This window comes from Solenopsis invicta, chromosome 3, assembly GCF_016802725.1.
Source record: "Solenopsis invicta isolate M01_SB chromosome 3, UNIL_Sinv_3.0, whole genome shotgun sequence".
Taxonomy (NCBI): domain Eukaryota; kingdom Metazoa; phylum Arthropoda; class Insecta; order Hymenoptera; family Formicidae; genus Solenopsis; species Solenopsis invicta.
Genome location: NC_052666.1, coordinates 3,047,398 through 3,060,000, shown reverse-complemented (window position 1 = coordinate 3,060,000; position 12,603 = coordinate 3,047,398). Strand labels below are relative to the sequence as shown.

The window sequence follows — 12,603 nt, the reverse complement described above, 5'->3', positions numbered from 1 at the left end:
AATACAGTACAATGCTGTTTTTGAGAAATAAAGGGGTATTGCTTTTGGAGGGTTATGCTAGTATTAGCGACTTTCCTCTATTATATTGAATTGTGTTTTACTTACATTTTATTGCATTATATTCATCTTTTGGCTCTGTACCTCTGCCTATACTATTTAAAGAACTTTTTGCAGAAACAGAACAATTCTTGGAAGTATTATCTGTTACTTCTTGATCAGATAAATCAACATCATGGCATCTTCTCTGTTCAATAGAAGAATATATTAATTTATAAGATGAAGTTTTTGAGGATTGGTTATTTATGTCTTGATTATTTGAGTCCTTTTCTTTCTGTACATTTTTTTTATCTGAAAGATGATATAAAATTATATCATTATTTATGCTGACGTATATAAAATTATATTTGACATTTTATAATAGATTTAAAAGGTTATTTAAACATAGGAGGCAATATTAATATTGTAATATATTATTTACAATTATTTAGATTAAAAAATATTTTTAAAGTTGCACTGTTCAACTATAAAACTAGTTCAAATTGTTATTTTCAAATTTTTTTAATAATTAAAAATAATTTATTAATATTAAATTGTTTGAAGCATACATACATTCATGAACATTGATTTGTCCCTCTTAGAATCTAGCGAAGAAAGTCCTAAAGAGTCTATTTTATTCATATACAAAAATTATTTTTGTGACTTACACCCACGGTAATTGCGATTGTTTCCCTCTCTGGGGAGATTTTATAAATGGAGAAGTCACCATTTTTCTACATACTTACAGTTCATGATTAACGTAACGACCAATAAGCTCTAGTCGTTACGTACATATGTATAATTCTTATAGATGAACAAAGTGATTCAGAATGAGACGAATTAATATCCACGGATGTATCTTAAAATACACGAAAACAGTTTTAACATTACTTGTATTTATAGGTGGTTTTGGATATGGTGGTAAGCAAGTTTCATAATCACTATCATCGCCACCGCTTTCATTATCATCATCGTTATTAATTGTTCTTTTAGCTTTGATTTTTCTTTGTGTTTTTTCGTCAGTATCTGTATTAATATCAGATATTATTTCAGCCTTTTTAAGTTTACTCCGTGCTTCACTGTAGGACTCTAAAAAATACAAGAAGTCTAATAATATCTATAAACAAAAACCTTGCAGTATATTGCAGTAGTTCGCAAATTATCCTTTATAGACAAATTAAAATTCCTTGTAATATATTCACATACCATATATACCAAAAACTCGTTTAATTGGACATGATAGCCAATCATCTTGATGTGTTTGTCGTTTTTTAATTGCTTTATTTATTTCCTTGTCTGTTTTATAATTTGGATACCAACATTTATTTTTAACATTTTGTATCCAATTTTCCGGTACAATTTGTAACCCATCAAGAAATTCTACCAGATGGAATGTATGTGTATTAAGAGCCATCTCTAATACTAAAATCTAAAAAAATACAAATGCAAAACGTACATAATAACAAAGTACATAATAACAAGAGTAATAGATATACGTACATTCTGTATGCAACAATGGTACAAGTATGAATACATCATTACATTTAAATTTGACATATTTTATTTTAACAAACGTTAGAGGCCAGGCCGATAAATGTCCACATTCTTTCGACTCATATATTCCCAACAAGGATGAATTACACGGTTCAGTATACAAGTTACTCAAACCAATGAATTTTCGACCAATAATATAAAGTTCATTGGCAGTCGTGGTACCAATGTTCTCTATGACAATAATCGAACCATCATTTAAACTACAACAATTATTTGGATTTTGAATAGATAAAGTGAAATCTGCTGTTATAAATTTTGAATATTGAGGACTATTTATTCCAGGCAAAATTGGGCCCGCATTGTGTACTCCATATACACCTCTTTTTCAAACGATAAGCAATGTTTTAATTCAGTTAAACGGTTGTGGATTTGTTGCAATGGACGTTCAGCTTTCCTAAAAAATTCTTTTATTTGTTTTAAATAATTTTCATATCGAAAAGCGCTGAACGTATCTAATGTGCCAAATTTTTTAACATCATCTGTTAGATGAGTTAGTGCATGTATATTATGAGAAATGTGCTGTGGTCCATATAAGATTTAAATGATTGAACAAAGTGTTGTAGTAAAGATTCGGCATAAGTAACATGCGAAAGATCTGAAGAACACAATAGCCGAATAGCCACATGCAGCGTTAAAAAATTCTTGTAAATATCTTTAGTTATGTAATTCTTTAAAATAATTGGGCCAATATATAACAGAAATTGCCTCAATTCTGTAGCTTTCCATAAGCTTAGGTAATGCAATTCCCTTGGTTTACGAACAAATTCTGCGGGTATTGATGTCCGCATTTTAGTCAATAATTCCGAAATGCTGGTAATGTTCTTTTGTATTTTGAAATCAAAATGTGAATCTTGGCATACATCGTTAATCTCAAGGATAAGATCCTCGATATTTACGTAAAAACCGCTGTGTTCTGTGATGCAACACATTTGTTGCATTCTGTATCTCATCGAACAAAATATCATTCGGCCAACGGAAAAATGTGATCTCATTTTTGGGAAACTGACGTACGTGAAGAAAACTGCAGGGAAATTGAATCTCGCTTAGCGCGACTTCCCATTCCCCCTGCAATTCTACAGTTTGAGGTAATTCAGTGATGAAAGAAGAAGTAGTATTTTCCGGAAAATACTTCATACTGCTATTGCTCGGAAGAATCATGTGAAATTGCTCCGGTGGCGACATCTCGTAGTCGAGTTAAACTCGAAGCTGGGATCCAAGAGTCGAATTTGCTAGGATAACCTCGCCAACTAACCAGTAGTTGTTTATTAGTTCCACGTCCCCTACTCTTTATCACACGATCGACGATGAACTCTTCCTCTTGCAGATCTTTATCAATTCTCCCCAATTCTTGCTCGTAAAAAATCCCGTCTATGACTTCTCTTGCTAAATCACTCAATTCGTACACACGTGGATTTCGCCATTCGAGAATACGGTGAATTCTAAATATCTTCTCACTCCAGTTTGCTTCGTATCCTTTCTCAAAGGTGCCTTTCGCTCTACTGACGCGAACGAGATCACCGACGTGATATTTAGCCTTTTGCCCACGATTCTTGATTTTGTTAATGTCTTCCCATTGACCAGTCATATTTTCACGGGCAATACCAGAGGCGTAGCGAGAGAGTGTGGCGCCCGGGGACATTTCAATGTAATGTTATTTGCGCCCTCTATCCGTTAGACCTCTATAGCTAATTCCAAAGATTTTTGGCATGCTGATTCGCTGAATTCAAGTCCAACCGTGACCTAAATCGCTCCATTACCATTATCAGGTTCCCGAGATATTCTAACTTAAATGTGTCCAGAAAGATGAAATGAAAAAATCTATCAAAATCAATTGGTACATCCAATAAATTAAAAAAAGCTGCGTACTCTCGTGCTAAACTTTTTCATCTTAGTATGTTTTACAGTTAATACATAATATTACTTTCAATTATTGAACAATATACAATATAACCGCTCTCAGCTAAACCCAGAGTCACGAATCGAGGACGTGGCGGTTATCGACTCCATTTTTCGTTTTTTGTATTTTTCTTTTTTTAAGTTTTTTTTGCATTTTTCTTTTTTTAATTTTTTTGTGTTTTTCTTTTTTAAGTTTTTTTTGCATTTTTTTTATTTTTATAGAAGCGAGCTTTCTCGAAATATTAAATATTAATTTTTCTGGCCTTCGTAATCGCAAATTTATCAATTACTTCATTGAAATCCACCAGATCTAATGTTTCTTTCTCTATGCTGAGTAGAGCAAGATCACTTAGGCGATTTTGTCCCATTGATGTACGTAGATACGAAAGAATTAATTTTAATTTGCTGAAAGAGCGTTCACAACTGGCAATTGAAACAGCAATTGTGAGAAGAATTTGCAAGGCAACGCACAAGTTGGGAAACACGTCATCACCGTATGATATTATAAATGAAAGAAGCTTCATCGGAGTATCTGGTAATGTATCGCCGCGAGTATGAAGTAACATCTTGGCGTCACAGATCTCACTATAGAGTTCATTTCCGTCAACATCTATGTTATAAAATTCACCGAAATTAGAACAATGTTGACGAAGATTATCCGTGTTTTTTTCATGAAGTAACTCTGTAACATTAAGTAAAAACCCAAATTTTGAATTTAAATCTTCCAGGCGAGTAAATCTCGTGATTATTTCTTGTTGAAGCCGATCTAAAACGCTTTTCATAACGCGCATTATCTCTTCACTTGCTGATAATCCTACATCTGTTGTTACTTCCCCAGGCATCTTTCGCCGTCTTCTTATGCGTCGTTCAATATCTATATCCCAACTTTCACATTTCATCTTCCCATATTCAACAGCATCTTGACAAAATTCATCTCTCAAATTGTTGATGTCAATTTTTAGGGATTTCAAATCACAAGCTGCATCCCAGAAGTTCATCGTGTGATCTTGAAGACGTTTCTGTACGCGATCAAATCGTCTTAGGATGTTATTCCAGAAATGCAACAGAACTAAGAAGTTGAAATTTAAAATATTTTCTAGTAAACATTCTGCCTCACTTCTTGTCTCATTTGTATTATTCGAGTCACCTGACATTTTCTCCAATAGGTTCACTAGTGCATCGAGCCCATCAAAAAGAGCATTAACAGCTTCATACCTCGCACTCCATCGGGTTTCGGATTCACGCTTTACTGTTTTCTTCACGGCTTTCTTTAATTCTTCCCATCGCAAAGTCGATCGCGAAAAAAACAAATAAATATTCTCCAATTTACCAAAAAATGTAACGACAAGTGGATCTTGCTTAGCTGAATGTACACCTACTAAATTTAAACTGTGGTTATCACAATTAACAAACAAAGCTCGATGATTTCTCTCACAGATCCTTTGTTGAACTCCAGATATATATCCAGCCATCACAGCCGCGTTATCATAGCATTGTGACCTGCAATTATCTAAAGATATGTTGTCAGAATTCAATTTCTCCACAATCACTTTTTCTATAGAAGCTGCATTTTTAGCGTGCAACTCTATAAATCCTAAAAAGGATTCTTTAATGACAACTGTTTTATTAACAAAATCGATATCTACGTATCTGATAACTTCAGACAGTTGCTCTCGATGTGCGAGATCTGGAGTCGAGTCAAGCAAAATGCCATAATATTTATTTTTTTTATGTCGTTTACCAATTTGTTCCTGACAGCAGAGGAAAGAAGATGAATAAATTCATTCTGAATTTGCGGAGATAAGTAGGATGTAGAGTGTGGATTCTCGATAGCATAGTTGAGATGGTTTTTTAAAAGTGGGTCGTACCGAGCTATTAGTTTTAGAAGAGATAGGAAGTTTCCCAAATTTTTACCATCGTCATGACTTAAGCTTTCTGAATGGCCACGCAATGGCAAATTTTGAGTGGCAAAATACTTTATGCAAGCAAGTAATCTATCTAACACATCTCGCCATCGTTGTTTCTCAGATGCAATCTGAGCTTCTAGTTCAGAATCAAGTATTTTTCCTTTAATTAATCTTCGTTCCGTTTCTTTCCAACTAGTAAACGATTTACGGTGACTAGGACTATTTTCATGCGCTGACAATTTTTCTGGCTTCTTCCAGTTACTAAATCCAGTAGCCAATTCAAAAGATGATCTCGTATTGGGCTTGGACGAAGGAAATAATAAGCAAGAAAAACAATAAGCCGCCTTTTTCGATGGTGAATAAAGTAGCCACGATCTATTTACTTCATTTCCTTTTTGATTAGCAAGTCGCCGTTTAAACCATGACACAGTCATTGACCGTCCACCTGACGGTACAAATGGACCAGATTTGTTCTGGAAATATTCTGAGCCTCGAATAATCATCTCAGTACGAAGCTGCTGCGATATTTTTGGCAAGTGCGATGTTTCGTCAAATTCTAAATATGCAATATCGTGGTATTTAAATATATCAAGAATTACTTTCGATAGATCTGATTGTTCTAATTCATCGGAATAACTAGATTTTTCAAACTGATCTTCGTCATTGTTTTCTTTTACGTTTTTGGTTTCATCAGTATTTATTTCCTCTGAAATATTTGATTGATTCGCATCATCATCTTGGTCCTCATTATTTTTATTTAATTGGGCGTTCTGCACACCTGAAATATTAGGCTCATTCTGATAATTATTAATACAGTCATCTCTTGCCTCTGCATCCGAATCTACTTCCTTATATGCTATCGACTGATTTGTTTTTAAAAATCCAGCCATTAATTTTCTGGATTTCGTATCTTCTTTTTCATATTCTACCTTTCTTTTCCGACGCTGAAAGCCACTAAGTTTCTTTCCCGACATTATTATATAATTATTAAAAAATAATACTTTTTTTAAGTTAAATTATGTACCATATATCGTATATTTATATAATCTCGTATCCTCATCAGAGGTATCTACCCTTTTGGCGCGCCTCTATATTTTTTCTATCTCGCGTAGGTAGCAAAAGAACGCGATCTCGCAGAAGTGGGGAGTGGAGATGCGCTGATTGTCCAGACTGACGTTCTTATGTCCCTTAACTCCCACGCGACTGCAGGTTGAAGCGCCGGGGCTATGGGTGGGAGTAGAGTAGAGTGGGGGTAATTCGCAGAGGCGCAGGCCGCGCCGTGCGCCTCTACAAGTTATCCCCACTCTACTTTCACCCGTAGCCCCGGGCCCGGCGCCCCGTTCAGTCGGCACACTGGCGTCGACTCCCCGCGTGTCCCAAAATTTGTCATCAATTCTAAAGGACCATTTGGCGCCCCCTCATCATCGGCGCCCGGGGACACGTGCCCCCATTTGCCCCCCCATCGCTACGCCTCTGGGCAATACTTGCATTTTCTCTCGTAACAACCACAGGCTGTATTCTAGTGGCCGAATGACGAGTGTGATTGTACGCGTGCACGATATCTTGCAAAACATCAATATAACGTGGTGTGTTTTTATGAGTAAAATACCGCCACATCCGCTCCTTTAACGTTCTGTTAAAACGTTCGACGATGGCGGCTTTGATGTCAGGGTTGCGCGCTACTCTAAAACGTATATCGTTTTCTTCCAGAAACTTTTGCATCGCACGCCCAACAAATTCTTTACCCTTGTCGGTTTGCAGACATACAGGTACCCGTCCGTTGCTTCTCGAGAGTATACGCTGGAAAGTCTTTGTTACATATGCGGTCGTTTTATCCCGTAATGGTTCCACCCAGACAAATTTACTGAGTACATCGATAATCACAAGAATATAAGAATATCCGTCATTGTAACTTTTCAGATTTCGTAGCTCAATCAAATCACCCTCCCACACATCATCGATATTCGTTACGTTGTAATGTAGCCAAGGAAACTTTCGTCGCAGCGAACGATGCAGCGAGTACGTGTCTTGCGATTCCAACCAACGAACGACTTTGTCACGTGTGAAATTTGGTTTAGCGGCGCGCGTTAGATTTTCTACTGCTGAGAAACCTGCGTAATGTGAGGAATCGTAATACAGTTTTTCAAGTTCCGACATTAATAAATATTTCTTTAGTGTACTGCAATTTAGCAATCGTCTTTTTCTCGCTGGAAGTGAATCTATGTTTTTCATAAAAGTTGTAGGCGGATAAACTTTACGAAAACGAGGGGATAGAAACAATGAGTAATTAGGAGCTTTTTCTTCCTGCTCGCACTTCTTGCGTTTTCTCGTTCTTCGTTCTTTTTTCAACACCGTTGGACGCGATTTTGGCGTGGAGCCTGCGTTAGGTCGTAGTTTCTCAATAATCGGAGACGAAAAAGCGGAGGTTGCGTTTAACAGGTGTTTATTTCCTACCAGTGACAAACGCGTGTTTAAGCTGCATAGTAATCGCGCAAACTGAGTTCTTCCTAGCGGTGGTTCTACTGTTTTTCTTTCTCGCATCGCGTCGTTTATCAGCTCGACAATATTCGAATCTTTTACAATGTTGCCATTTATAGTCACGACTCCATCCTCGTCCCAATTAATTTTATCAGGCACCGCATTATCTAGCAAGTATTTCATCAGTAAACGCGCTTGTGCACGATACGATTTTGGGACACTTTCTACTATTTTACTGGAGCTTTTTAGCAATTGAATGCTGTGATTTTTTTTCAACACAGTATTGTCGATATCGGGTAAATGAGAAAGTTTAGCAGAAGTTTGTGATTTTCGTGAGATATCATGAGAAACGAGTGTCGGTTCATTGTCAATAGCGTTGTCGATCTCTTCCGGAAGTCATGCTTCATTCTCTACAATTTCAGTTTCGTTGGCTACATTTTGTCTTCTCGCTTCACGGATATAGTGAAGATACCGCCAAAGCACTAATCATTGCAAGGCTTTACGCGATTGTCTATCGACGTTTCTGTATCCTCCCGGAGGAATGATTCCTATTTCCCCCTCGCGCAGAAAATTTTTTCGATAAAGTTTCATACACGTGGAAGCGATAGTCATGCATTCTTCGAAAGGACACACTCCAGCGCGCTCTAAAAATATTTTCTCAAAAGCTACACAAGCACGCCGTAAAATATCTACGTCATTTCGACAATAGCGTACGATTTCTTGCTGGAAGTCAAAAATGACATTTTTACTTGTCATTTCCGTATGCCATGCAAGAAATCGTTCGCGCTCATCGGACTTCACTTGATCGGGGGAATAAAATCGTGCCTCAGGTAACAGACCGACATACGTTTGATTCTCCACAGTGTTAAATAAATGCGGAAAAGTGCCTTTATCCGCCGTATCCCTTAACCCAAAAGCTTTAGGTAGTTCGGATAATCGCATTGGCATATAATTAACACTGTCGATAAACTTTGTATGCCCGACCGTCATCACGATAATCTTTGTCCCGTTCAAAGTTACCCTCGGCTTTTCTCTTATTAACGATTTTTTGACTAGATATTTTAAAATAAATTGCGCGTTGAACGCTTTTGCATTGTGTGCGATACAGATAATATTTTTAAAATGTTTTGTTGGACGTGTCACAAAATCTATAAATTGTTTTACCGGATCGATGTTGAATATAAATTCACGCGTTCCACACCAACGACACCGCACCGACATGTCGTCTATCGCCACGCAAATCGCGCAAATTTGCTGTGCCACACAGAGAGTTGGAACGTGTAACTTTACGTTCTCGTTTCCTTCGAGCGTCTCGTCCTGTCGCGTTTCAAAATCGTAAAACACGAATGCGACAGCTCCCTTGGCGACATGACCGTTCTCATCCTCGAGGTCATTAGCGTTTCTTTGTACCTCTTCACGTATCGTCGCAGCAGCACTCGTACCCTCGCCAGGGTCTTCTGCTACGACTCTACGTCAAAGAGGTTGCATGAAACACGAATGATTCACGGGTTGATGAGAACAACATGTCCTACAATAGGCACTGTCACATTCGTGTCGCGAGTTAATTTTTATAAATCTATTACATATATTACAAATTTTAATTGAATTTCAAACCGTTGATTTTCCCTTGTATGATTTTTCGGCACGATGACGCTCGAAATACGTATTACCGAAGAACGTACGGTTACACGTTTCACACCTGATTTTCTCAGCGTCGTGACGTTCACAGGAGGGTATAGCGTAGCAGCGTGGACATTTTTTAGAGCAACGATGCCCTCTATCAGGCCGGTAACCGATGTTACATGCTATGCAATACCCTCCTCGTAAACCCGCGGCAGCTTTTAAATTTAATACCGGATTGTAATGGTGTTTATTCTCATAATACATTATATTTAAAGTATACTGCTGTTCGCGACCGAGAGAGGCGAGTATCGCGCGTCCGTCGTAGATCGGGTTCCCCCGCGTCCGAAATCTTTGAAGCCGTAAACCATTATAGCGATATTTTCATTGGTGAGATACCGTTGGAATTGTTGGATTTCATGAATCTCACATCCTTCCTCCGGTATCACGATGCCAGCGTTGCTCGTTAATTCTATCGCGTAATCCCGTTGTAGCGAGGAACGTTGGAATCTTACAGCTTCCCACATTTCGTCACGCGGCCCCGTCCGTAGATTTCCACGCTCACAGTGGACTTTCGCGGCTACGAGCGAACGAGGAAAACACAAATTGTCATCGTTAATAATTTCTAACATAGATCGTTTGGCGACGTCTTCCCGCGTTAACTGATTTGACATTCTTCCACGACCCATTGGTACCGCGACGTTGAATAGTTGGTTGGTAAAAGTTTCCGCGATATCAATTCCTCTTGCGCTTTGTGCTACCGAACTTACGAGGTCCCATATGTCCTCGTAAGTCAAGTCGCGCACAGGACGAAACGACAACCCTGCCGGTCCGCGCGTCAAACTATCGGAAATAAAAGATAGGCCCACGTAATCCGTTCACTCGAGCCTATCGCGTATCTATAAATTTCACGGAACGCGTTTTCCAGCCATTGCACAGTATTATTACCTTTCGGTACTGCCCGTATCGCGAAACTCGCCTCTCTTCCGAGTATTGCAAAATTTCTAAATCTACGCGCGTTTTCCGTAGCTCTATATAATAAAAGTCGTCGCCAACCTAATGCTGCTGTTGTTGTTGTTGTTGCGGGTGCTGTTGCGACTGCTGCCGCTGCTGCGAGCGTGGCTGTTGCGACTGATGTTGCTGCTGAGATCTCTGCTCAGCAACATTCTCCCTAGAATTTTGTATTCTAGCCACTTCATCAAGTCCAGCGCCGATTTGAACTGAAAAATTAAACATTCTTATTAATTATTACCGTCTTATATTGTGTTTATTTAATTTTTTATTATTAATACGAGAAAACGTCGACAAAAGTTATATCATATGAGGTGACTCACCCAGTTACCGATGGAGACCCTTTTTTACGTCACGCCACCAGTAGATGGAGTATCACCAATTGACATTCGCGTTCATACTTTCCGCCTACGTCGTAAAGCAAGATGGCGATGCGTTACAAAATTTTCTGTTTTCTTCTTTTCTCAAGCTAACTTTCTTCTTCTCACACTTAATAACCTCATATTGTGCAAATATTGTGTAATAATAGCATTAAGAATTGACAAAAATTTTAAATAATCATGCTAAGATAAAGTTACGTAAAAAACAAAGTACTTTTATCGAAATAAAATTTCTAAGTAATATTTACCAATAATTAAATCTAAATGCAGGAAAATAAATATTTTACAATTATTTAAAAAATCAATGAATTCTTTATTTTAAAATATTATGATAAAAATATAATATTTTATACAATATTTTTTCAAGATATAATTAGGAATAATTGCACAATAAAAGGAAAGAAAATGAAAGAAAGAAAAAAAGAAGAAAAAGAAACAGAAGTCTTTCTCTCCAACTTTTTGTCATCTCGCTATCTGACGCAGGCTGAAAAGTTGGAGCGTATGCCAGTGGGTGATGCTCGTTCTGCTGGCGGTGTGAAGTAAAACATCCTCTGTAGGTTATGAGTCTCGTTTACGACGATTTTCTTTTCACAGAATTTTATTTACCCTGATCCGAGAAAAAAATGACAAAAATGAAATATGTCGTCTAAAAATTATTTTATATTAGTTGAAAATAAAATGAAAATAATTAATAATAGTAATATTTACCGTTGTATTCGGGTGAAGAAACTCTCTCGTTTTCTTCTTCCTCTGGCTCCTCTTCTGGCTCCTCCTCCTCCTCCTCCTTCTCCTCATCTTGCTCTTCCTCCACCTCATCCGAGCCGGAGCCGGAGCCACCATATCCTTCGTCATCATCTTCCGCCGCTTCCCCCTCTCCTCCCTCTTCATTATCGTCGCCGTCTTCCTCTTCATCAACACCGTTTTCATCTACATCCTGCTCTTCTTCATTTTCGTCTTCCTCATCATCATCATCTTCCTCTCTATTTTCCCCTTCTATTATTTCCCTTGCTTCTTCTTCCTCCTCGTCTAAATTTTCATCTTCCTGCTCCTCTTCCTGTGACGGTCTCTCTCATCTTTCTCCTTCTCTCCTCATCTCCTCCCTCTCGTGTTCTTGCACTAGAGAAAAAAGAAAAAAATTTGATGAGAACAAAGTCAGGTTTAATTATTGGTAAATATAAGGTAGTTTTTTTTAAGCTCTTTTTCTTTTTTTTTAATCTTACCTGGGGAATATAAATTTATATCGGATGGTGTTCCGGCATCTTCTACAACATCGTTCTCATCATCATCTAAAACATAATAATTCCAATTATTATTATTTTATTAATATTATAACATAATATTTTGTGATTTAAGAAATTTACCTGTTATATCGATGACAAGAATATTCCGTTGAGTGGGAATATCCTCCTCCGCATGCTCGACTTCAATTCGTGGTCTTCCTAGAAAATTCATATATTTTAAAATTTCTAATTTACAACGAGAGACGGCTTACGTCTCATGCTTAGTGAATGCTAAGCTACTTACGTGCTGGTACGGCGCCCTGGAGCTCGTCTTCCGAGCGACGCCGTCTCACCCCACTATCCCGTTCAACCGGGAGCGCGACAGAAGCTCGCGGTAGCAACGCATCGTGTTGCTACGGGTCTTTCATCTGAAAAATAAATATTATTAAAAATAATATCTAAAAATTCTTACATTTTAATATGATTTGATTTATATTGACT

At 37.6% G+C, this 12,603-nt stretch overlaps 3 protein-coding genes across 4 annotated transcripts in view; all 3 read right to left on the bottom strand.

The window, feature by feature from the left end:
• LOC120357145 overlaps positions 1 to 3,260 on the bottom strand; it is a 4,898-nt gene extending 1,638 nt beyond the window's left edge. The window contains exons 1-4 of one of the 2 annotated variants that reach the window (XM_039446955.1): positions 2,602 to 3,260; positions 1,243 to 1,465; positions 928 to 1,125; positions 106 to 348 (exon numbers count right to left, since the gene is read on the bottom strand). In XM_039446955.1, the coding sequence (XP_039302889.1) occupies positions 106 to 348; positions 928 to 1,125; positions 1,243 to 1,465; positions 2,602 to 2,772 (835 nt within the window). In that variant the 5' untranslated portion in view covers positions 2,773 to 3,260. Of the gene's footprint in view, positions 349 to 927; positions 1,126 to 1,242; positions 1,466 to 2,601 lie in introns of both variants that reach the window. The other variant, XM_039446954.1, reaches the window with a different exon arrangement.
• Positions 3,261 to 3,728: 468 nt separating this feature from the next.
• LOC120357136 (zinc finger MYM-type protein 1-like) lies at positions 3,729 to 6,367 on the bottom strand. The gene is made up of 2 exons (XM_039446887.1): positions 5,401 to 6,367; positions 3,729 to 5,080 (listed from the first exon to the last, which is right to left on the bottom strand). Exons 1-2 carry the CDS (start codon positions 6,365 to 6,367, stop codon positions 3,729 to 3,731), a joined length of 2,319 nt encoding a protein of 772 aa, XP_039302821.1.
• A 3,307-nt stretch (positions 6,368 to 9,674) lies between these two features.
• LOC120357148 lies at positions 9,675 to 12,326 on the bottom strand. Its single transcript, XM_039446965.1, has 4 exons — positions 12,244 to 12,326; positions 12,103 to 12,168; positions 11,591 to 11,998; positions 9,675 to 10,711 (listed from the first exon to the last, which is right to left on the bottom strand). The coding sequence occupies exons 3-4, from the start codon at positions 11,807 to 11,809 to the stop codon at positions 10,523 to 10,525; spliced, it is 408 nt and encodes a 135-aa protein (XP_039302899.1). The 5' UTR covers positions 11,810 to 11,998; positions 12,103 to 12,168; positions 12,244 to 12,326; the 3' UTR covers positions 9,675 to 10,522.
• Positions 12,327 to 12,603: the final 277 nt, after the last annotated feature.

Coding starts and splice junctions, on each gene's coding strand:
- LOC120357148 (XM_039446965.1), bottom strand. CDS start 11,809: ATGAAAACGGTGTTGATGAAGAGGAAGACGGCGACGATAATGAAGAGG. Junction 10,712..11,590: donor TTCTTCACCCGAATACAACG/GTAAATATTACT, acceptor TTAATTTTTCAG/TTCAAATCGGCGCTGGACTT.
- LOC120357136 (XM_039446887.1), bottom strand. CDS start 6,367: ATGTCGGGAAAGAAACTTAGTGGCTTTCAGCGTCGGAAAAGAAAGGTA. Junction 5,081..5,400: donor AAGCTTAAGTCATGACGATG/GTAAAAATTTGG, acceptor AATCCTTTTTAG/GATTTATAGAGTTGCACGCT.